This window comes from Entelurus aequoreus, linkage group LG15 (genome assembly GCF_033978785.1).
Source record: "Entelurus aequoreus isolate RoL-2023_Sb linkage group LG15, RoL_Eaeq_v1.1, whole genome shotgun sequence".
NCBI classification, from domain to species: domain Eukaryota; kingdom Metazoa; phylum Chordata; class Actinopteri; order Syngnathiformes; family Syngnathidae; genus Entelurus; species Entelurus aequoreus.
Genome location: NC_084745.1, coordinates 36,808,849 through 36,834,741, shown reverse-complemented (window position 1 = coordinate 36,834,741; position 25,893 = coordinate 36,808,849). Strand labels below are relative to the sequence as shown.

At 43.7% G+C, this 25,893-nt stretch overlaps 1 protein-coding gene across 7 annotated transcripts in view; it reads right to left on the bottom strand.

Moving 5' to 3' along the window:
- LOC133630093 (anion exchange protein 2-like) overlaps positions 1-25,893 on the bottom strand; it is a 46,462-nt gene that overhangs the window by 10,512 nt on the left and 10,057 nt on the right. Inside the window, exons 1-16 of one of the 7 annotated variants that reach the window (XM_062021377.1) lie at positions 24,542-24,556; positions 21,696-21,777; positions 19,074-19,233; positions 12,422-12,581; positions 12,132-12,355; positions 10,288-10,391; positions 9,539-9,750; positions 8,004-8,140; positions 5,378-5,558; positions 5,051-5,186; positions 4,200-4,389; positions 4,022-4,130; positions 3,754-3,938; positions 3,440-3,647; positions 2,493-2,699; positions 2,276-2,424 (exon numbers count right to left, since the gene is read on the bottom strand). In XM_062021377.1, coding sequence (XP_061877361.1) covers positions 2,276-2,424; positions 2,493-2,699; positions 3,440-3,647; positions 3,754-3,938; positions 4,022-4,130; positions 4,200-4,389; positions 5,051-5,186; positions 5,378-5,558; positions 8,004-8,140; positions 9,539-9,750; positions 10,288-10,391; positions 12,132-12,355; positions 12,422-12,581; positions 19,074-19,133 — 2,262 coding nt within the window. In that variant the 5' untranslated portion in view covers positions 19,134-19,233; positions 21,696-21,777; positions 24,542-24,556. Of the gene's footprint in view, positions 1-2,275; positions 2,425-2,492; positions 2,700-3,439; positions 3,648-3,753; positions 3,939-4,021; positions 4,131-4,199; positions 4,390-5,050; positions 5,187-5,377; positions 5,559-7,023; positions 7,117-8,003; positions 8,141-8,285; positions 8,462-9,538; positions 9,751-10,287; positions 10,392-12,131; positions 12,356-12,421; positions 12,582-17,112; positions 17,286-19,073; positions 19,234-21,695; positions 21,922-24,541; positions 24,557-25,893 lie in introns of those variants that run through there. The other 6 variants (XM_062021382.1, XM_062021376.1, XM_062021378.1 and 3 more) reach the window with 6 other exon arrangements.

Here is a 25,893-nt window from a genome sequence, read left to right as displayed (position 1 = left end):
GGAGGCAATTGGGGCGGCCACGGACAATCTGGACGAGTATACGGACACTGTGACCTCATACATACAGTTCAATGAGGCCCGCATCATTCCAACGCGCACCAGGGCTTGTTATAACAACGACAAGCCCTGGTTCACACCCAAGCTCCGACAGCTGCGCAAGAAGAAGGAGGCTGCGTGGAGAAGCGGGGACCGGAGTACCTACAGAGAAGCGAAGTACCACTTCAACAGGGAAGTGGAGAAAGCTAAATCTGTGTACTCTAACCGTCCAGAGGAACAGTTCCGCTACAATGATTCTGCGGCCGTTTGGAGAGGGCTAAGGGCCCTTACGAACTATAAGCCCAAAACCCCCCAGGCCCTGAATGACTGGACTGAATGACCGGACTCTCGCTCAGGGCCTCAACACACATTACTGTCGTCATGAACGGCCTTCAGCTCATCAAAGCCCTGCTCCCCCCACCGTCACCCTCCCCACCAATGCCAGCACTTCATTAAAGGAGTTAAAGGACTCCAAGGACATCACAGGACTCCAAGAACATCATAGGACTGTAAAGGCCCTCTCCATCCGAGAAGAGGATGTACGCCGGCAGTTCTTGAAGCTGAATACGCGGAAGGCCCCCGGGCCGGATGGTGTCTCCCCCTCCACTCTCAGACACTGTGCGGATCAGCTGGCTCCTGTCTTCACTGACATTTTTAACACCTCTCTGGAGCTATGCCGCATGCTGTCCTGCTTTAAGACCTCACCATTGTCCCTGTCCCCAGGAAAGCACGGATCACAGGACTAAATGACTACAGGCCGGTTGCGCTGACGTCTGTGGTCATGAAGTCCTTTGAGGGCTTGGTCCTGCCCCACCTCAAGGACATCACCGCCCCCCTCCTGGACCCACTGCAGTTCGCCTACAGAGCCAACAGGTCTATGGATAATGCAGTGAACCTGGCCCTCCACTTCATCCTGGAGCATCTGGACTCCCCAGGAACCTACGCTAGGATCCTGTTTGTGGACTTCAGCTCTGCCTTCAACACCATCCTCCCTGGACTGCTACGAGACAAGCTCTACCAGCTCAGCATGCCCGACTCCCTCTGCTGTTGGATCAATGACTTTCTGACAGACCGAAGACAGCACGTGCGGCTGGGGAAGATTGTCTCGGACAGTCGAACCACGAACACTGGTACTCCTCAGGGCTGTGTACTCTCCCCCTGGCTCTTCTCCCTGTATACAAACTGCTGCACCTCCAGTCACCAGTCCGTAAAACTGCTCAAGTTTGCGGATGACACCACCCTCATCGGGCTCATTTCGGATGGCGATGAGTCCGCCTACAGGAGAGAGGTGGACTGGCTGGCGTCCTGGTGCAGCCTCAACAACCTGGAGCTGAACGCCCAGAAAACAGTGGAGATGATCATGGACTTCAGGAAAGTCACAGCCCCACCATCCCCCCTCACCCTGATTGACTCTCCCACCCCCGTCTCCATTGTGGACTCCTTCTGTTTTTTGGGCACCACCATCACCCAAGACCTCAAGTGGGAGCCGACCATCGGCTCCCTCATCAAGAAGGCCCAGCAGAGGATGTACTTCCTGTGGCAGCTGAGGAAACTTAAGGTGCCGACCGAGATGCTGGTGCAGTTTTACTCAGCCATCATAGAGTCCATCCTGACCTCCTCCATCACCGTGTGGTTCCCCGGCGCCACAGTTCAGGATAAGCATAGACTGCAGCGCATCGTACGTGCTGCTGAGAAGGTGATTGGCTGCAAGCTCCCATCCCTCCAGGACTTGTTCTCCTCCAGGACCAGGAGGCATGTGGGTCGGATCACAGCTGACTCTTCTCACCCTGGACACAAACTATTCTCCCCTCTCCCCTCAGGCAGGAGACTACGCTCCATCCAGACCCACACCTCCCGCCACCTGAACTGTTTTTTCCCCTTGGCCATCAGGCACATGAACAATAACTTCTTACAGTAGCTCCTTGAATTCCTTGAATTCCTTCTAAGTCTATAACAAGATCTGATAGCTCAGTTACAGCTCTTTTTATTACCAAATATGTGTTATATGTGTTTTATGTTGCACGATTGCACCAAGAAAAATTCCTAGTTTGTGAACCCGTTCTCAAACAATGGCAACAAAACTATTCTGATTCTGATTCTGAAATGACACAGTGGGTTTATATTAACCATATTAATGATTAGGATAACGTGAACCTACTGCAATTACACTATGTAGCAATAGAGGACACCCTTCATTGTGTTGCTTTTAAGCGCCTCGTTTACAAAGAGTGTTACTCACAGTGTAAAAAGCTTCTTCAAACACCATGAGGGGTCCAGAGAAGCCCACAACCAAAAGAGGCTGCGCTCCTAGCAGGCAGAAAACAACGCCTTGCACTGCTGTCGACACAATGAGCTCCGACACACCAATAAGACCGTCCGTCTTCTCACCTGAGAGCAAACACACTTTAACGTCTCAGGTATGTGTCAAATGTTTTGTCCTTTTTGTCGGCACTCACCCAGGAGGCCTCCGAAAGTAATGGCTGGAGAAAGGGCGGCAAAGTAGATGAAGATGACGGCGGCCATGCACTGGGTGTTAAGGGCGTCCTTGAAGTCACTGATGTATTTTGGGTAGCGGCGTCGCACGTCTCGCACCAGGCCACCAAAGGGGCGCCTGCTGCGCTTTAAGGGGTCATCTGATTTCTTTGAAGGTGCAATGAGGGCTTCTGGGTAACAGAAGGACACAAGGTTACACAGAGTCAGTCACACAACGTGTCAGTACACACACTGTCAGTCCCAAAGTTTGTGTAGGTTGCGCAGTTTGTGTCAGTCAGTTACATAGTTCGTGTCAGTCACATAGTTTGTGTTAGTTGCACACAGTGTCAGTCGCACATAATGTCAGTCACATAGTTTGTTTTAGCTGCGCACACTGTTAGTAGCAAAGTGTCAGTCACATAGTTCCTGTCAGTTGCACACAGTGTCAGCCGAACAGTGTCAGTCACAAAAAGTACGTTAATAGTTCATGTAAGTCGCACGGTTTGTGTCAGTCGCATGTATTGTTCGTGACACGCACAGTGTCCGTCACACGCACAGTGTCCGTCACACACACAGTGTCCGTCACACACACAGTGTCCCTGATACTCACAGTGTCCGTGACATTCAGTGTCCGTGACATTCACAGTGTCCGTTACACACACACAGTGTCCGTTACACACACACAGCGTCCGTCACACACACACACAGCGTCCGTCACACACACACACACACACACACACACACACACACACACACACACACACACACACACACACACACACACACACACACACACACACACACACACACACACACAGTGTCTGTCACACACACAGTGTCCGTCACACACACAGTGTCCGTCACACACACAGTGTCCGTCACACACACAGTGTCCGTCACACACACAGTGTCCATCTACTGAGAAGCCAACCTTTTTCTTCCAGGCTTTTTGGTTCTTCTGACAGCTTTCCCTCCTCCCTCTTGCGCATCATCTCTCGCTGGAAACGAGCCACAGAACGAAGGAGTTCGTCCCCGCCCATTTCCGATGGTGGCAGCACAATGCTGCAATCCAGGAAGGTGTTGATGGCGTTCAGGAGATCTTGTCTGTCGTCTGCCAAGTAGGCAGCCTCGTGGAATTGCTGGATGAACAAGAAAAATAAGTTCTCTCGAGGACCACTCATGCGCTAATGTATTGACTGTGAGAAAACAATTTAAGTAATGAGTAGAGACAAACTTCGTCCACACCTTATCCGACATGAGCGTGGAGATGGAGCGTCCAATTTGGTGGTAATCCATGCTGGTGGTAGAGGGCCCGAGCAGCACAAACAGGAAGCGGACTGGCACAGGCACCTCCAGAACCGATTCCAGCTCCACGGCCTCCTGCAGCCGCACAAACGCCATGGTGGGCTGCTCTAAGAAGTCCACGCTACCTGGGATGCAACAAGAAGAGAGCTGGTCAACACGTGATGTTGGGAGATGATTCAACAGCGCTTATTGCATTGCCATGACTCACCCACAAGGACAACAGTGGCTTCTGCATTTTCTGGAATCTTCTCAAGGAGTTTGAGCTCATGTTTGGACTTGGACTTGTGCATGCCTGACACAAAGCCTGGCTCCTTCTGCTGGGGTGCGACAACACAGGAGGACTTTCTAAATAAGATGTTCTCAACAACTTCCCCATCCCGACATACTTGCACGTCGTTCTTCTCCACGTCGCCCCACATGTCCATGTCGCCGCTGCCCATCAGGGGATTGGTGACAGACGGCTCAGTCTGATGGGCGTGGTTGGCGCTGTGGTGGTGGGTCATGACGCTTCCCAGGCTGGCGGCCGATATATTCCTGGGGAAGGGGGCGCTGTGCTCCTTGTCGTCGCTCGGGTGGCTAGGGCAGGCGGGCAGAGGGAGAGAGAGGGTAAGCAGGAGGAAGAGAGGCAGCGACCAGGCATGACGCCATCTAGTAGTAGCAAGGAGCAAGTGGCAGCGAAGGAAAATACAGTTTAACAGCTGCTTGTTCAAAGATGATTTCCACACATGGACTGACCACTCCAGAGTCCAGACCTAAACCCCATGGAGAATCTTTGGAATGAGCTGGAGACGACTTTTCCCTGTCATCCAATTAATGCAATAAAAGCGCCCCAAAAAACCCATACAACTCTGCACAAAAGTAAATGTTGGGACATTGCAGAAGCGTGTGGAAAAGATGCCACAGCCAAAGCATCCGTAATCAAAGCTAAACCTAATATTAGAGTGTGACTTTTGTTTTTTTTAGCCAGGCAGCATCTTGTTACATGATGTTTTTTTACTCTTTGTTTTTTGTTGTTTAATTTCATTTTTAGAAACATTTCACAGGCTGCTTGTCCCAAATGGCCCCCGAGCCACACTTTGACCTAGACTCTGCTGTTTTCCCATTATGCACCTCACCTCATCTTACACATCTGTTCACTGACGTGTTTCTCTCTTGGAGCAAAATAAATTAATCTTTGAGGAATTTGGGCTGGGGAGGAAATGACCCCAGCAGGGTCCCTGATGTGATTTGCGGTCACCTGTGCTTGAGCAGCAAGGCCCTCAAGACGTTGGCCCGGTCCTCGGCTTTGATCTGGTCAGAAATGATCATCTTCTCCACCACCTGGTGGGCGATGCCAGGCAGGGTCTTCTGGTCCAGGTCCAACAGCACTGCACCTGCACACACACATATGTAAACACACCTATGTTAACACACGTCAGTCATCTACACCACTGTAGAAGAGTTTTTTCCAAGATGATAAGAATAAAGCTCAGTTTCAATATGTTTATTACTGTTGTGTACAAATGCAATGCTTATTACAAAGAGCAGTTTAATGTAAAAACTAAAACTTGGTTGGCCCTCTTACCGTGCGAGATGGTCTTACGGAGCTCCAGCAGACTGCGGAAAGACAGCGAGGCCACATGCGGCTTCCCCCAGCGGTCCGTCTCCTCCTCCACATCCTCCTCAAACTTGATCCACCTGGCCGTCTCCTTCCACTGCATCTCCTGGTTCTTGTCCATGGTTAGCTCGTTCAGCTCCACAAACACCTGAACAGAGAATCCTACAAGTCAGTTCATAAATAACCGCAAAGCAAGCTGGAAAATACCTAACATGCTCATTAATGAAGTATGCACCAAATATTCATAGTGGAAACTGCTTGTTTGTTGTTCGGTGCTTTTGCATGTCGATATTAATGTTATTACAGGTTCCATGCTTACTAGGGAAGTAGGTGAGTTCTTTAAAGCAGTGGTCCCCAACCACCGGGCCGCGGCCCGTTAATGATTTTATTTATTTATTTGTTTTAATTAAATCAACATAAAAAACACAAGATACACTTACAATTAGTGCACTAACCCAAAAAACCTCCATTATTATGTATCCATTATTGATCATTGTACAGCTAGTTTTATTATATAGCGTCTTGATCCAGTGTAATAAGGAGTTGCCAAAATTGGAAAAAAACTAAGCTTTTACAAATAAGAACAAGAAATAATTAGTTATTTCTGTTTTATGTCGTTAAAGTTATTAACCACATCAAAGCACACGCACTTAACTCGCGCCTGTTTGAGCAGCTTTGTGAGGAGATGGACGTGGAGCAGACGCCTTCTCTTTAAATAAGACGGTTATCCCGTGGGAAATCACTGGCCAGAGTATTTGAATTACGAGAGCCACTGCAAAGATTTCTCTCAGAAAAGAAGTCACAGCTGGCAGAACATTTCAGTGACGAGGAATGGGTCGCAAAACTGGCTTACTTATGCGACATATTCAGCTTGCTCAATTAACTCAACCTGTCACTTCAGGGAAAAATGACAACTGTATTTAAATTGGCAGATAAAGTAGCTGCATTTAAAATCTAACTGGATTTGTGGGCACGGCGTGTGAACAGAGGCATATTGGACATGTTTCCAACATTGGCGAGGATTTTGCGTGAGACTGAGCCTGCGCCTTCATTCACCAAGCTGCTGCACGATCACCTGACTGTGCTTTTAAAAGAGTTTGAGCGCTACTTCCCAACTTCAAAAGACCCACGAACTGCCAAGGAATGGACGCGCGACCCATTTGTCAACAAAGCAGATGAATCCAGCATGTCTGTGCAAGAAGAAGATCAACTGCTGGAGATCGCAAATGACGGCAAATGACTAAAAAAATAAATAAATAAAAAAAATTATACTAATTTTATGTTGTTGGTGCAATATGCTAATAAAGGTCAATATGAGTACACAGTGGATTCACATTTATTATTTTAATTTTTTCATGACAAAAAAAATAAAAATAAAAAATAACACCTCCCCCCCCGGTCCGCGGGACAAATTTTCAAGCGTTGACCGGTCCGCAGCAACAAAAAGGTTGGGGACCACTGCTTTAAAGCACTTCACACATCGTGCTGAGAAACACACATACAAAAAAACAATAATTGTTAAAAGACTTAGTCCAAAGACACTGTTGTGAGCGTCTGTGTCGCATGCCTGTAAAATCACGCTCACAAGGGGTCAAACCTCCACCCCACCTCACCTTCTTGTAACTTACGGCCAGCTGGCTGGTGCCCATGTCTAGCAGGACGCCTTCGGGCCGCGAGGCGGAGCGATACAGAATCACGGGCAATGGCTGGAGGAGTGAGACGGGGCAGTAGAGGACTGAAAGACTTACACAGTGCCCTCAAACTTATGCACGCATGTGTCTACCTGTCGGGTGCCCGCAAATGAGAATGTGTGTGTGTGTTAATAAAACATAGCTCAACAACAGTGTATGGTTACCGCAGTTTCCACGTTCATCCATATTTAATCACTTACCCACCAAACATCCAACTTTAGAGATGATGATAATAGGCAGGTGCGTCAACAACTGTTACAAATGAGTAGTAGTCAAGTAGGTCAAGATATGCTGAGCTACTAAAACATATTTGAATAATGATTACTTTTAGTGCCATAGCATACTTAACATTCAATTGTCAAGTATTTATCTCCTTATGTTGAATTTTTATTTATAGAATATTCCCTGGGCACCAATAAAACTTTTGACACCCCTGATTTATGATAACATATTTAAAAACGTTTAATATGATGCGGTACACCACTGCAACCTAAACCTCATTACACCACTGCAACCTAAACCTCATTAATGCACATTTAAAGCTAATAGTATGTTTGTAAGGGCAGAAATGTCAATTGCAATTATTGCATGTATTGAGTCTTAGATTGTGAAGATATAACTAAGGTAGCTAATCTGCGTATATACTGTGTGTGTGTGTATAAATTAGTATATATTTGAAATAGTTCAATTCAAAAAGTGTACATTTTATTTTCTATTGATTCAGTACACACAAATTGAAATATTTCACAGATGTATTTCTTAACCTTTTTAATGAACAATTTACCAAAAACATCAAAAACTTCCTGAGCCTTTAAATGATTTCTTTGTCTGAAATGATCTTGTAAATAACTTGAAATGCATTGAGATATATATTGTATTTGTCGGAATGACAGGTGTCTCACCTCGTGCGGGGTGCGGTCCTGCTTGCGGCTGCGTGTGGTGGACTCTTTGTGGCCCTTGCCGATGTGCACCGTTTGGCCCTTTGTGCTCTTTCTAACCAGGTGCCTTCGTACGCCGGGGACATCTTCGAAACGATGACCTGGTGGTTAAGAACAGATAATGATTTTTGGGTGAATTTGTACTTCCATTCTGTGGTATACAAGCAACCTAATGGGACGCTAGGCTCCACTGACTTTTTACAAGCTAACCTTTGTAACATGTCAAAGAATCTCTGCTGGTCTTACCTGTGTCCTGACTGCTGCGTCCTACGTAACAAACTGTGATGCTTCGGATTCTGTCCTGCATTGACTAGTCTGTTGTCCTGCTCATGAGTTGTCATTGGACTGAGGAGGTCCAAAGTGAAGCTGCACCATGATACGTCTTTTGGATGTAACCCGGCAGGCGCGGCGGCTCTTGAAAGAAAGGGGGCGGACTCTGGGTTGGGCGGCACAAACAGGTGTGTACGACACGCACGTTTATCTGACCAATCGCAAAAAAGTCAGGATTTTTTGACCGCTGCCTGACCCCACCCCTGTCCATAAGGGTTTGAAGCCATCAGAGTAGATCAGTGCGCAGTGGTGTGAAGTTTCTGAGGTGGAACAAAAGGGGAAGACAGGCGATCTAATAATTCCTATTGTTGACCAGCAGCCAGGCACAGAGACGCTTTCCCAGGATGATTTGCGGTGGCACAGCGGATAAAAGATGACACCGGAGCGAGACGGGATGAACCTGCTGGGAGGCTGGACTCTTTTGTCACTAAGCCCCATAATGACTGCACAGCCAAACCTCCAGTCGTAGTCTCCTTTTTCCGACTTTGTTCCACTAATTAATTAGAGCTGTGAACCCTGTGTCCAGGTTGGACAATTACCACCGTGCTGGCTCAGGCTCCCATACAGAGGCCTCAGCTGACGGCAGGAAGGGCTAATTTAATAACTAAGGGGGGATTGCATGCCACATCCTCTAATAAGCTGCTGCCCCCTGCTGAGGGGTCGCCTTTTGTACGTGCAGTACATCACCTACCCAGCCCCAGGCGCCCCTCTTAGAACTGACCGCATGCTGAGCAGCGGTGTCAGGGCGCCCACTGCTGGCTAAAGACCTGACTTGTTCATGTTTACTACTTCTTCGAGGTTGGCCTTACATGTAATCTCAGGGCATTTAATCGATCACAACTGGACTGTTTGGTTCTACTCTAGACTAGATCTGACCAATCTAAGTCTATGAGCACGAACTGATGAAGCCTACTCGAATGAGAGGCAAAACGTCTTCCAAGACAAACCTAACAGTACAGTTGCGATTGATTGAACGCCCTGAGCTTACATTGACCTTGATGAATGAGAACATTCATAGACATGACTTACATTTATTTTTATTTAATACAGAGCAGTGATTTTTTTTTATTTTTTATTTTTTATAAATATTCATAGTCAGACTCGCAAGCTAAAGAGAAAAATGTTCCAAAATGCATCTCAAATTATCAACATAGATCCAAACGTCTCACTCTTAATTCCATCCAGGTCAGCGGAGGCGAGCGTCTGAGCCTCGCTCTCGTCCGTGGGGATGCGCTGGTACTTGGCCTGCTCTGCACCCGTCATGTTGCCCGTGCGCCGTCGCTCCTGCAGGTCGTAGTTGCGGCCAGTGGACAACAACCTGGCTAGCGGCGCGTGGTCCGACGGAGGATAGTGGACAGCGCTGTCGGACAACTCTGGTGTGCTAGACGGGGGTAGAATGAGAAAATGGCTTTGGGTCATTTAAAATGTACAATTGGGAACACATAAGATCCCGTACCTGTTTTGATGTTAGTTGCAATACCTTTCATAACAGAAGTTTCTCAGTATCATCAAAAACAAGATATGAACAGATTTGGGAGAGCCATGTCTGATACCAACTTAATGAACTCACCGTCCTTTAAAAGAAAATTTTCCAGTGATATGTCAAAGCGATCGTATAAACTCCTATCAAGAAGTTTCATAAAAAGCAGGTCCAGCGAGCGCAGTGTGTGCTTATGCGTTATCCCAGCACAGACTCAGTACAATACAGAGACGTGAGAGCATAAATGTCATAGGTGGAGCCTTGGCTCTGCTGAGGTGTGCTGCGTCGTCTATAGCGACAGTTGATATATGGGATTACCAGGGTCCATCCCGTCAGTAGGCCCAGCAGGCCCACTAAATGCCGAAGACATGGCAACGCGTGTGCCTTGCCCGGCTCAAAAATAGGGTGGGGGGTGGGGGGGTGGGGTGGAGTACTTACTCCGTGGATGTGGCATCACCATGATCCGCTCCAACCCCTGACAGCGGAACAAGTTGTATTTCCCGGACAGGGCTGCCCATATGGTCGTCATCGGATACGAAGAACTGTAGCGGAATATCGCTTATTATGAACAGGACCACACCAAAACATCACATTTAGGTACATTCAAGTATCTAGCCATTCATCTAGACAGGAGGTGTCCAAAAGTGCGGACCATGAGCAATTTTTAAACCTGCAGCTTGTTTTTGATTGACTCTCTGCATAATGTAAAAAGAAAATACATGATTAGACATTACCCTATATACTAGAAGTGTAAAGATTGATCGCTATATCGATAAATCGATTTATATTCCTAAATTTCAAGAATACAAATCTGTGCTCGGCAAGTTTGTCTTCCAGAAGAAAGGTATCGATACACTGGATTTAAAATGGCAGGCTTTATTTTTAGCACTTATAAAAATAAGAACGGTAAACATTAAATCTAGTTGCATGTCTGTGACGTCATCAAAATGGCGGAGAGCTATTACAAAACAACAACTTTAATCTACAGCACGATTGTAAACAGCACAACAAAGACAAATGACACACCACAATAATATAAAGCCACAACTGAATTTTAAGCCACAAAAGACACAACCGACAAAACAAAAGTGACAGCGAAGGAAGTTATGGCGACGCACCAACTTCTGGAACACAAAAACTGGCACCCAAGGAAAAGTAATTTAATCAGAAATAAATAAATGGAAGAGATAGATGAAGGAGTATATGGAAATTAGGAAGCGAGGGACCAACTTCATCAACGGAAATGAGGGGGCATACATGCTTCCACACACGTAGGACGCTGTCCTTCACCGGCGACATTAGGGCAGAGAACAGATAATGTATGGCCAAGTCAGGGTACTTTATTTAGCTGGTAAATCTACTGTTAAAATGTTGGTTACTGTACTTTTATTGAACATTTCTTGAATGTTAAAAATGTGAGCAGAAAGGTTTTCCTCCTGTTAATTCAACCTAAGTGTTGATTGTGCTTTATTCAAATAAAATGTGAATGCATTGGGTATTAATTGTTTTTTACTTGCTTGTTTATATTCACAATTCACTCATCCCTAATTCACTGACAAAAATAACAGCAAAATAGGAAACTTCAGCTGCAGTGTCCAGTCTCAAGTATTTATTTTACAGTCACATTGCTTGATTTTTTTTTTTTTTTGCTTAAGAAAGTTACTGAATCCATTTCAACTCACTGAATCGTTTCGGATCATATCGTTCTAAAAAAATGAGATCGTCCCCGATTCGTTTTTGCAACCACAGTTATTGAATCGAATTGTTGTTAAAACGAAACATTACACCCCTTCTATATACACATATTGTCACCTATAACACACAGCTAAGATGAGAATGTTTAATTTAGATAGCTTAACATATACTGAACTATAGTAGATTGGTTTTAGCATATTTAATGTCCAAAAAGGATCAATGTACCCCCCCAACGCACACCACCTCACACATTCTTTAATTTTTCTGTATTTTTGGTGGAAAACTTTTGGACACCCCTGATCTATTCACATATAGATAGGAAGTATGAACATAAACAAAGTTGCATGGACGCAAAATAGGATGGTTGGCGAAGATAACTGTCAGGAAATAAAAGCATCTTGTTTGGTGTACTGTAGTATCATCATCATCATCATCATCATCGTGACTTAACCTGAGAGGCACAGATGAATAATTTAGACAGCACTAAAATATTAATTAAAAGGAAATTATGCAAGCATCCTACAATGCTTGTATTCTTGTACATGCAAATTAGCTGTGTATTTGATATCACTAATCCCCGTGATTACCTCCACGTCTTGGACCCTCACAGGCTCAGAGGGGGCGGCGCTTGTCTCCCCTTCCTCCTCTTCCTCCTCTTCCTCCTCTCCCTCATCTATGGGCCCGCCGCTGGGGCCGTGGCCGCTTTTGTGATCCTTGTCCTTCCTCCTCTTCTTGCTGCTCTTCTTGCGGCGTCCCTCTACGGGCAACTTGGACAGAGGTCGATGGATGTGGTGGGAGGAGTGTCGGTGGTCTGTGGAGCACACCTTTGATTTAGGAAGGCTGTGAGAGGGCAAGGGAAAGGAGAGAGAGTGCTTACATTCAATGTCTTCCTCGTGGTAGTTGTGGTGCTGCTCGTCAGGCACCACAGCGGACGGGCTGAGGATCTGCTGGAAGCGCTGGACGCCCAACGCTTTGTTCAGGTCGCCCTCGTCGTCCTCGTCCGGATGTGCGGCCCTGTGCGAAGACGACACCTCCGGCTGCAACACAAATGTACAAACAAAGCCTTAGTTGAGGTGACTTCAATAGAGAGTAAGGGGTACAAGTACATAATTAGCAGGAACTTATATTTAAAATGAACTGGTAGCCAGGCTGGACAGAAATAGTGACAAAGTTAATATATTTAATTTATTTATGTCAACGGTGTTAATGGGGCCAGAGTCTATAAATATAATTAATAAAGATATACACTACTATATTGCCAAAAGTATTTGGCCACCTGCCTTGACTTACAAATGAACTTGAAGTGCCATCCCATTCTTAACCCATAGGGTTCAATATGATGTCGGTCCACCTTTTGCAGCTATTACAGCTTCAACTCTTGTGGGAAGGCTGTCCACAAGATTGCAGAGTGTGTTTATAGGAATTTTCCACCATTCTTCCAAAAGCGCATTGGTGAGGTCACACACTGATGTTGGTCGAGAAGGCCTGGCTCTCAGTCTCCGTTCTAATTCATCCCAAAGGTGTTCTATCGGGTTCATGTCAGGACTCTGTGCAGGCCAGTCAAGTTCATCCACACCAGACTCTGTCATCCATGTCTTTATGGACCTTGCTTTGTGCACTGGTGCACAGTCATGTTGGAAGAGGAAGGGGCCCACTCCAAACTGTCCCCACAAGGTTGGGAGCATGGAATTGTCCAAATTGTTTTGGTATCCTGGAGCATTCAAAGTTCCTTTCACTCGAACTAAAGGGCCAAGCCCAATTCCTGAAAAACAACCCCACACCATAATTCCTCCTCCACCAAATTTCACACTCGGCACAATGCAGTCCGAAATGTACCGTTCTCCTGGCAACCTCCAAACCCAGACTTGTCCATCAGATTGCCAAATGGAAAAGCGTGACTCATCACTCCAGAGAACGCGTCTCCACTGCTTTAGAGTCCAGTAGCGACGTGCTTTACACCACTGCATCCGACGCTTTGCATTGGACTTGGTGATGTATGTCTTAGATGCAGCTGCTCGGCCATGGAAACCCATTCCATGAAGCTCTCTGCATACTTTACGTGGGCTAATTGGAAGGTCACATGAAGTTTGGAGCTCTGTAGCAACTGCAGAAAGTCGGCGACCTCTTTGCACTATGCGCTTCAGCATCCGCTGACCCCTCTCTGTCAGTTTACGTGTCCTACCACTTTGTGGCTGAGTTGCTGTTGTTCCCAAACTCTTCCATTTTCTTCTAATAAAGCAGACAGTTGACTTTGGAATATTTAGGGGCAAGGAAATTTCATGACTGGATTTGCTGCACAGGTGGCATCCTATGACAGTTCCACGCTGGAAATCACTGAGCTCCCGAGAGCGGCCCATTCTTTCACAAATGTTTGTAGAAACAGTCTCCATGCCTAAGGGCTTGATTTTATACACCTGTCGCCGGACCAAGTGATTAGGAGACCTGATTCTGATCATTTGGATGGGTGGCCAAATACTTTTGGCAATGTAGTGTATATTATTAGATATGCTTTATTGCTTATAACACTGAGCTAAAATATGGGCATTTTGTTCAGATAGCTTAGCAAATATTGACTTACACTATATTAGTTTCAACATTATTGTACAAAATGTGTCAAAAGCTGAAATAGGCTCCAGCGTCCCCCGCTACCCCGAAGGGAATAAGCGGTAGAAAATGGATGGATGGATGGTGTCAAAGTGGATCTAATTTAAATGTTTCTGTAAGTGGCCCTCGCTGAAAAGTTTGGACACCACTGCTTTATGTGATCGGTTAAGTTTCTATCTTTACTAACCTGCTTAATTTTGGTTTTAACATACCAGTAATATTTATGTTTTAAATATATTTATGTATTGAAGTGGTAATTAGTATTACTGCATTAGTTCATTAAATCGACACTAGAGGGAACTGTGGTGTGAAAGAGTACTCCTCCAGTGTCATGACAGGCCCTATAATATACATGCCTTCTTTTAAAATTGTACACAATAGCCATGTGCTCGGTTATTGTTTTTACACACTGGGGTGTGAGGAGGACCATGTGGGTCATAACATATCACTTTTCTGGCACCCTGCTGTACAGAGACATAGCGCCGTGAATCCACTAACAGCGCTGAGAAGGGTTTGCAATTGCTGCTTGCTGACTACCAGCCAGGTGTATGAAGTTCCGAGAGAGGACACTTCCTTGGGTCCTGGGTCATGTGATGGTTCTCAGCACAAACAAACATGTTAGTCCTGAGCTGCACTCAGTATTTTCAGAGTGAAAATGTGCATACCATGTGACACACACAAACACAACTTTCGTTAGTTATAAACTGGCACCTAATTTCACCTGCATTAAGTTAATCAAATACATTTATAGACTAAAAAATCCAAGTGGGAACTGACCGCATGTTTACATGGAATAAATGTAATTCAAACTCAAAATTCTACAGACAATACCCCGTCATGGCAATGTGATTTTTCTTTTTTTAACTTTTGCAAATTTCTTTAAAAAAAAATCACATGTACATAACTAGTCACAGCCTTTGCTCAATACTTTGTTGATGCTTTTTGGCAGCAATTACTGTGCAGCCTCAAGTATTTTTGATTATGATGCCAGTAGCTTGGCACAGCTATGTTTGGGCATTTTCGCTCATTCCTCTTAGCCCATTCCTTTTTGCAACACCTCTCAAGCTTTATCAGGTTGGATGAGAAGTGTGGGTTTTCATCTGGGATGTTTTTGAACAATACTGCATTCATCTTTCCCTCTATCCTGACAAGTCTTACAGTTCCTGCCGCTGAAAAAACATCCCCATATCATGATGCTGCAACCACCATGTTTCACTGTAGGGATTGTATTGGCTTTCTGATGAGCGGTGCCTGTTTCCTCCAAACATGACACCTGGTCTTCACAACAAAGAGTTCTTATCAAACCACAGAATTTTGTTTTTCATGGTCTAAGAGTCTTTCAGGTGCATTTTGGCAAAGTTTTTACTAAGGAACTGCTTCATCTGGCATCTCTACCATACAGGCCTGATTGGTGGTTTACTTTATCCTCTCTCCACAGAGGAATGCTGTAGCTCTGACAGAGTGATCATCAGGTTTTTGGTCAGTTCCCTGACTAGACTTAAGATTAATGCAGCAATGTACAGAGACATCCTGGAAGAAAACAGACACTTCTCATCCAACCTGATGGAGCTTGAGAGGTGCTGCAAATAATAACTGTATGTACAGAAGATTTTTTTTATTTTTAATACATTTACAATTTTAAAAAAAAACTTTTCACTTTGTCATTATGGGGTATTATCTGTATGATTTGAGAACAAAAATGAATGTATTCCATTTTGGAATTAGGCTGTAACATAACAAAATGTGGAAAAAGTGAAGCTTTCCAAATGCACTTTACAAAGTTTGGACGCCCCTGATTTACACTAAAATGTTCAATGCACACACTCATAAATTGATGTTATGTCTAAAGAAAGTGTGAAATATGGTCAGTGGAAAATATCTCCCATGATTCCTTTCAGGGCCCACAGTGTGTTTTTACATGCCACACACTGGTGAGAGAACACCTGACTGCCGCATAAATGAGTCTTTGTAAGTTTTTTACATTCACATCATTGTTGTTATGTAGGATTGAACACATCAAACTGCTTCGAATATTCGAGCGCTGCGAGTGCAGCTTAATAAGGTAACAGAGGATGTAGCAGCAAGACATTTGCTGCACGGGGCATCCCAAAACGGTGGCTTCTACAATGCAAATGTAATACTGTGACAGAGAGATGCTCTTCAGATGACTGATTTCACACACTTGGAGTGGCGGTTTATTTTCACAGCGCCCTCGCTGGTATTATGGTTTCACAGTCAACCCCTCAGAAGTGGGATAGAAGTGCGAGGGATTCACATGGAGGTGAGACAATCTTTCACCGCTTGTAACGTGCCAAAACAAGGCAAGGGGTAGCCGAGTGAAAACCAAATCCGCACGAAGAACATCAACAGGATGACTGAATGATTTGAGCATGCAGTGCTTAACCTGCAATAACCAAGACATGGAACGGAATCAAAACAAAAGCCTTTCAATGTGAGCATATGACGGCTCTGAAGGAGATTATCTGTGCACTGGGAGGTTGGCTTAAATTCTATAAAGTCAGCACTTGAAGGGGGTGGGGAGAGGAGACGGGATGTTACAATGATCATGTCATACTGTGTTGCCGATGAGTGTTCCTGCATATTTGAATTTACGGACAGCACAGTTTGTGTTGTAATTGTCACTTTTTCAAAAGATTGAAGAGGACAGGCTAATAAGTCCTAGTACATTGTGAAAGCCTTCTAATTACACGATCAATATATTCTGGAAAAGTATATCTGTAAAAAAAACAAAAAACGACATAACGTGCCAGAATCAATGCTTAAGGAGGCCAGAGGGAGTAAACTATCACACTGCTGTGTATGTGTGGCTACAAATCATCATTTCAGCAGAGTCAGCCAACAGTGCAGCACGTGAACTCCTTCCTTCCTTTTAGTAAAAAAAAAATAATTGTGTTGAAAAATTCCAAACACAAAACTACAGGGACTATGAAACCACAAACTCACCTTGAGAGAGTAGAGATAGTCCATGGAGTCGCTGATGGGAATGCGGATCCCTCCTAAAAAGAAGCTTGATAGCTAAATGTTTTTTTTTTTTTTTTAAAACCTCAAGTAGTAATTTGGGGCTAACCGCTAGTTTCTCATTCCAGTTAACCTCAGTCAGCCGTTTGTCAGGGGAAAAAAGTTTAAAGACTAAATATCCAAAAGACGGCAACATCAGAACGCTCCCTTTCCAGTTTTTACGGGTGTAATAATTAACTCAGCTGGAGTTAGGGAACGACCAATAAGGACTAAGCAACTGTCACAGTGCAAACAATATTTTTTATCTTTAGCAAGCTTCTTGACTGCCACACTTCCTGCTAGCAAGCATGACACACTCATGTGCAGCTTTGAATGAATCCTATCAGTGGATTTTATGGCACCTGGACAGTATTATTTACTGTAAATGTAAGTGTACTGTCTGTTCAAATCATACTTCAATAATTTATCTAATTTAGACCTTCATAAGTTTCTCAGAATTCTAAATGCCATTGTTAGCATGATTGACAGCTGTTAGGTTTCTATTGCTGCATTCACAAGAAAATCATTAGGCTGCAGATAATATGCTATCATTTCATCTGTGCAGCTTCTGTTATTCTAATACATCATTATCAGCCTAGCAGTCAGCATTTCATTTTTCCAACAAGTCAAAGAAAGGTTAAGGAGGTGTGGCCAGTGGCCTCTGCACGCGTCCTTTGCGGTCTGCTAGTTAACCGTGTCGCCTCCACTTGTGAATGCTCGACATTCTGCACAGTAACTGCCAGAGTTCTATTTTAAAACATCAGTGACCGAGTCTTTAACCAGACGCCCTGCAGGTAACAATACACTGTCACAACTACTGGGCAGTAAACAGCCGAGAAAAAATATGCAAGGCTTAGGGAAAGTCGGCATTTCCTAATGTTGTGCTACAGTGAAGACATCTAAAGGACACAGGCATATATAATAAAAAAAGTAAGACTTTGTTCCCAAAAACATCTGTCACTGTCTACTCTATGGAACAAAATGCAATAAACTATTTCCTCTGTCATAACACAGTGAGGCCTTCTTTAGATTTGACGACCTCAAGCAAAAAAAAAAGATGAGCTCAGCCGAGAAAAGTGGGTAAAGGTTCAGGCAGCGGCCGTTAAACTATGATTCCTTGAATGCCACAAGCATACATTTGCATTCCCTGGATGCCCAAAACCATTGCAAAAGGATGATATCTAAATGAACCATGGGAAGAAATTTCCTTTAGCCTGTGATATGTTTTGTTCGGGCATCTTAATCACTCTGAGATCAACATGTGGAGGACCTCTCCATGCAAGAGAGGAATGCTGCTTGCTTTGGCCGAGGACCAGCGATGCTCAGGGCTAGGACAGTTTCGTCCCAGCAAGCTGCTATAATGCAATTTGTGTTTGCACTAGCCTGGTCCCACATTATTGGAAACTTAGAAACACAGCCAGTGCGCCTCCAAAAGGTTGTGAGCCCTTTGTGGCATTCGAAGATGGGACGTTTGAGTTTATTTCGAACATGCATGCAAACAACATGATACATCACAATTTCCAGTTTATCTATTCAACATGTTCGAAAAGGAGTAGAAAGAAGCAGAGCTTATATAATCCTACCCCTTTTCCTTTACATAGCAGTTGCTAAAATTTTTGTTCACTTCATGTTCTCAATTTATTCACAATATTCTCCATAAGTAATAACATTAAAAATAAATAATAATTAGTGAAGTAAGTTTTATTTCATATGGTGAGATAAATAAGATTATCTACATGCCATGTAGGTTAAGACTACTTCAAATGATGTGAGTGGCTAAACAGTTATAGTAGAAAGGAGCAAGGCAGCACAAATTCCAACTCTAAAGGTTTGTTTAGTCTCTGCAAAGGCTCCTAAGACGACTGTGTCCGTCTTGGATTGTCTGAAAGTGATTTGTGCAAACTTACGGCATGAATGGCCGACGGCACGGCATCCCTAATCTGCTTTGGAGTGCCGGGGTTGCTCATGGCTCCGCACGGGACAGGCTCTGGGAAGTTGGGGGTGATCGGTGCGGCGTTAGCCCTTCTCTTTCTCGCTGGGACTCAGGCAACTTTTGGACAGCATAACCTGCGAGGATAGATTGGTAACAGCGCTATTAGGCTCAAACAGCCATGTTGACTAAGCCATGTACAAGTTATACCATGAGATTGAAGAGAATAAACGCCTCATTCAGTAGTTCAATTCAAGTGCCAGACATGCTACAGCCAACAAATATAAAGATTCCAGCCCAATGTATAATGTGTAACTTGCCAGCTAACCTTTTGTCCCCTATAATCTTGCGTATAATTACAGTGCATCTCCAGCCATACAATAACCGTCATTTCAATAAGCTTTAACAGTTTTGCAGAGCAATTGCGGCTCGACTGAAAGATTTATTGTTGGCACGTACTGATCGCGGTGATTTAGAAAGAAGTCGAAAATTTCACTGCACATACGATTGGATACAATATAAAAATGCATATGGCATGTTGTCTATTCTGAATGGAATTCAATTTAGTGGAGTTATCTATCTACCAGGAATCAAAACAGCATTGCCCTTTTATTCGTCACTCTCCATGAACCAGGAAGTAACAATCAAATGATGGCCAAATAATTTTGCACACTGCTTTACACAGGAAATATGTTGGCTCTCCTAACAGTATACACACACAGATTTGTCTGATTTTTATGATTCCCACAGTAAGGTCTTCTTCACCGCCATTCAAGGTCATTAACCATTAGCCAGATAAGAGCCTGATAAAAATGCACTACTGTGCAGGGAGACCCAATGATAAACTGTGACGCGTGCGTCTGCTAACCTCCGCCAGCCTTCGGTTAGGAGACCGATAGGGATTCTGAAAAGGATGTCACCCATACCATTTTGAGACCACAAAGTTAATCTGTTGTAGGGTGCATACCATTCTAAATGATTGTGGAGGATATTAATAGCAATTGAGTAAGTGACACTACTGTATATTGTTGACCACCAAGTGGCGGGTCATGTGCTGGATATCTGACAGCTGCTGTCAAAAAGATGATGTTGAAGGCACCTGTGCAGTAACCTTGTTGACAACCTTTTTAGCGTGTCTATCTATCAAGTTTCATTAAAAAAAAGACTGAACAAACAAAGGCATCCATGCAATAATGGTGATAACGGAGGCATTCACTCTGCCAGAAGCGTTATTATCTCAGTAAACGCACACCCCGCCTGCATGGAAGAAGCAGTTCTAGCCCCACAGGGATAAAGTTACAGCACACTGGGATGTAGAGCATGAAGTATGGGAACCGGCCCATCTCCTCGCTTCTGATAATTGTGCATTGTGGACTTGAACCTACACCTGGATTTGTAAATAACCTGTGCCAATGAGTAAAAAAGGAACTGCAGGATGCTCCTTCTAAAAAAGATGACATCGCCAAAAAAGGCGATGGATGAATGCTGTGTGTGCAAGAGGAAGTAAGGACAACATAGGGCTGTTATTCCCGGTAGAGATCCAGCGTCTAGTCCTGAGGAATTTGTTCCTCACCTCCATACCTCACTGAGTCACTGTGCACATGAGGCTTGTGGAAAACATGTCCACCGTGGAGGAAGTACTTGTGAAAACAGGAAGTCAGCAGCTGTTAGGAAACGCTGTGAACTTTGAACGAAACGGTCAGCCTGTGCTTTAAAATGCTGTGACCCCTGTAGGTTGATTCAATTTGTCGCAGCATGACACTACTGTCGCCGCCTCTTCCTGTAAACACGAGGGGTACCAATCACGTGTCAGGACTAAGACATGCATAGATGTATATGTTACAGGCTACACATGACAATTATACAGTTATAATCACTCAATATCTACGTCCATGTCTTCTTCTTGTGATTTATGATTAGTTGATGCACATTGCATGGGTAATTATCTCTCCCACAGACTAAAAATACTCCAAATAAATTCCTAACGTCCATGTAATTGGTGCTGGTTTTAGGCGCTTTACGAGGGGTAAAAATGTTTCAATAAATGTGGCATGCGTAGGAGAGCATACATGGTCATCATAATGTCCAAACCAGAAGCAACGTGTGTGCCTTCAATGGAGAGCTGTGTGCTAAAATGCAGGTGGCGTTCAAGCCCTTCTCCTGTTTTTGTGCTGATTGTGTTGTTCTTTAAGGACGAGATACATTCTGGCCTCAATGTTTTATCTGGAGTAACATTCTAAGCAACTAGTATCACCCACAAAGCTGACGCAGAAAAGGGTGCGATAAGTACCAAAAACACTGACAAGGCTACAAAGTGGGTTTATGTAAGTAAACGCTGCTAAATGCATCAACAACTTATTCATAACTGTTTTTTTCTAGCGCAGAAAGTATTTAGTTTGAGGCGATTACTGCTGAGGAACCTAACTTTTTTACACCTACATGTGAAAATATGCTCACTTCTAAGATACCTAAGGGGTCTTCATTCATAAAATTAAAACATTGATAATGCAATAAAATACAGCAATTATGTGAAACACTTAAATTTGAGTGAGACACCTTAACGACAATAAATAAAAGCTGTTTGGTGAAGATTTCCTACCTTGATTTTCTTACTGCAAAGAAGCCACCGCAAACATTGTAGTAGTGCAACTGCGATCTCTGCAGACAGGAGCGAGCCCCTTCTGGTCAAAGTGCAGGACAAGAGCAAAGACAGGAGAGAGCGAGAGAGTGAGCTGGAGAAGATTGTAGGAGACAAGACAGCAGAGTTAAGGGATGTGCAGCGAGTGACGTTGAGCCTCTTGGACCGATGTGCGCCCACTGATAGTGGCCGCCTTCGTCCGCGGGATTAAGTTTCTTCCTGGAGCCTGCTGACAAGTAGCCATGTGACTACAGAGCCCATTCAACACTGAGTCACACACACACCTCAGTCTCTAAAGTGGTCCTAGTCAGTCAGCCAGTCAGTCAGTCCCCTTGATGATTAATATTTGCAGCTTTAGTGTGTTTTAAATAACACTGTCTGCACTTCTACAAGCTATATTTAAAACGATGTTTATACTTAAACAAGCCAAATATTTCAAACATACTTGCGTTCAAAGAATTGAGCAGTTTACCGTATATGCATGTCAGTCTATCCAGTACACCTAAAAATGTAGTTTTTCATGTCAACATGTGTTTTTTCTTTTTTTATTGTGTTTGTTGTAGTTGTTGTCTCTCTGTCTTATCCGCCTCTTGTCCCCGCAATTTCCCCCTCTGTCTTCCTTTTTTTCCCTCTTTCTACCCCTCGTGCTCCGGTCTGGCTGCGCCAAACAATAATATACATCCATTTAATAAAGTCAGATACAAATAAGGCAACAAGAGAAGTATCACACACTTCTCTTTTGTAAAGTAAATCTGTACAGCAAATATGGGCATCCACATCAGCAATATGATTTGATTGAGTAGCTGGACAGGACAAAAAAAACACATTTTAAATGTCAACATGTGTTTATTCATCCTGCTTTAGAAAAATGTCAGCCAACAGTTACAGGGTCAACATAAAATAAAAAATACATTGCACTTCTGAATGAAATCTTTTGAGTCAGGTACTATTATATTTTTTTTATATCCGATGAAACACATTACTGTATGTATGTTCCTGCATTTCTTATAGCTCCTACATGACTAATTTATCAAATTAAAGGCACCACATGTGAACATATATACAAGCTAGCCCAATCTGTCTTGTTTTGCAATACCACTTACCCTAAAAAGGGGTCATATAATGATTATTTTTCTAAATTTAAAACACTTCCTTGTGGTCTACATTAGATATAATGGTGGTGCTTTGGTCAACATTTTGCATAGATTTTGTTGTAATGACCATCTTCAAGACACTTTCTGACTGTCTTCACAATGCGGCGATTTGTGGCTGGTCTTATTTACGTGCTTCAGGCCAAGCCTCCTTCAACTGCGTCTCCACTTCGTCAGCCATGTTGTAGTTTTTAGTGCACTTATGTCTACTGACAGACATAAATTCGAACTAGGAGGCAAGATTATTTTATAGATATCTCCACCATGCTTTAATGGTTTGATTTCAAATTTGCGACACTTATGGGAATACAAAATACACGAAAACAGGTACCAACAGGTAGGACAAGTTGGTTTCGCATAATAGGATCCCTTTAAAAGCTAGTGCATCACAGGTTCAAATCATTTAAACAGTTTTAAACCAAAACATATGACAAAAACCCCACCGACTAGCATTGTTATACCATTACTGGTTTAGAAGATTTTTTTTCACAATTACAAATTGAATACAAATTGTAGTTCAGCTCAAATATCGTGATTGGCATATACCCAAACGTAGGTAGGTATGTAGGAAGGTAGGTAGGTACGATACGCACCATACATACAGTACCGTACCATGCATCCATCCGCACGCACGCACACACACACATACATATATATATACACACACATATATACATAAAAAAAGCAGTTCCAAAGAAGCGACCAACAATTTTAAGTCATGTTTTTGATAGCTATCATGGAATGTGCAGCCTAACGTTGCTAGCTAAACTTAAACTAATTTGTTATCAATAGCAATAACAAACAGAACTAATGTGTTCCGTGTGTTGTATCTTACATGATTGGAGCAGGAAGCGGGCAGGATATAATGCCTACAACATGGTTGAAAGTTAGCGCCCTCTCGACAGCAGTGTAGGCGTGGCCTTTAGGAAACAATTGGCTGAAGGTGTCAGTAATAATAATATTCTAAAGCCAAAATACACACTTTTGTTTTTGTTAAAATGAAAACATAGCTGTTATGCAACGAATCCCTCCCTAAAGTCACAAAAGCCATCGGATTAATTGTGTTGTGCGTATGAACAAAGAAAGTCCTGTGATCTAAACAAGTTGTTACCCCTTTGCCAAATAATCAAGCCCTGCATACCACATCAGCTTATACAAGCCTCAGGGGCTAAAGGAATATCCAAACCCTGGGAGGAGATTCTGTGTGTGTGTGTAGGAGCTGGAATTGTTTGTCTCCAGGGACACAGTCGTCTAAAAATGTAGTCCAAGTCTGGGGCTTTCCTCCATCCCAACTGGTTGCTGAAAATAGCCTCATGCAAGAAACACCAACCGTGCTCAACTATGTAAAGAGGTGCGACCTAATGGCCGCGTTTTCTTAACCCTGCCACAGTGTTAATTACATTTTTATTGCAGAGGTATCCCAATCTGCATAAGGGATATGTATTTTCTGTTTAATACAGAGTAATGATTCAACTGCATAATTACTGCATCTGGTAATCTTTATAAAAACATTTTCAGAGTGTCAGTCAAGCCTCTTTTGCCGAATCAGAAGATTTGGAATTGTTTTTATCGGAAAGCTGGAGCTACAACTAGTATTTAAGTGTGTAGCCTACCTAAGTGGTGAGTGTCAAAGCATGAATTTTTCCAGAAACTCACCAAAACCCTGCGTCTCTTCCACCAGCCCATAAACGCAAACCCTACAGCTGATCCCCGCTCGTAGAGCTCTAAAATGGGTTTTTGTATGTTAAAAGCGCTGAATGCTCTTGCCTGAAATAGTCCAACAGTGATCTATGCTGCTTGATAGCCTGCAGCAAACTGGACCCAGTGTTCGGTTGAGTCCGGCACACCAGTCCGCACACAATTAACTTGGAACATGTCCACTAACAGCTGCGCTCTCTCAATGTTTGGCCATCTCTGTTTGGCTATGTCTGCGATCACTAGGCTTGAACTGGCAGCGTCTGTGCTTAGGGCTAAGACCATAAGACGGCACCTGTCTGGGGGTGCAGAGGGATTTAAGAGGCTACAAAGACATGGATGATTACATAACGTGAAATATAAACGCTGACCCAATGTTGTTTTCCCCACGAAGGAAAAATAAATCCATTTTGATACCACCGATTAGGGATAAATGGTTTTGTTTGGAAGGAGTTATCTTGCCAACAGCCATGTCACGCTTGAAAACCACAGCCATGAAAGTCCAATATGGTCATCTCACAGTACAATTGTAATTATTTAATGTGTAAAGTTTAGTCATTCAGGGCCGCAAACCTTCTCAAAACATCCTGACCTTTGACCACCAAAGTGTAATCATCTTCTTGCACCAGATTCCACGCCGTGTCCTAATAGCCGACCACTAATCAATAAACCACCAGTGTTCTATTAGTGTGGTCATTGATCATTTAAGCTAATACTGCTTCTTGCTGTCGCAGCTCTTAGCACACATGTAATTCATGCAGTTTCAATGATAATTTCCCAATTAAAGTCAACAATAAGGCCTTTTGTGGTGCACAGAGCTGTTTTCAGTCACAAAACTTCCTCTCTGAGGCTGCTCAGGTTACAGCAGCTGTACACCAAAACAGGTGAGTCCTCACAGTCAAGAGTGGTTAGTCACTTTGACAACTGAATTTGCACACCCCTGTCTTAAAATGGTCTTTTGCAGTAAAGCAAAGCCAATATAAGACAATAATTCACTTTGCAATCTCCAAAGAAAATGTAAACAAGCCCAAACCTTGGTTGATTTGGATTTTCTTTAGGACTTTATGGTGTTTACACACCACAACTGTAGGGTTTATAAGGTAAGAGCACATTAAGAAAAAAAGTGAGTGGTCGTTTTCTGCATGAACAAGCAATTTCCAGCAGGAATGCAGACATTCGCTCCACTTGTGACAAATCTGTTCACACGGAGCATGTTTGACAAGACTGCACTGAGCCAAACAAATAATAGCTCATCACGGAGGTAAGACCAAGGCCTGGACGAGGCATTCAAGGACGGCCCAGAATTGTCTGAC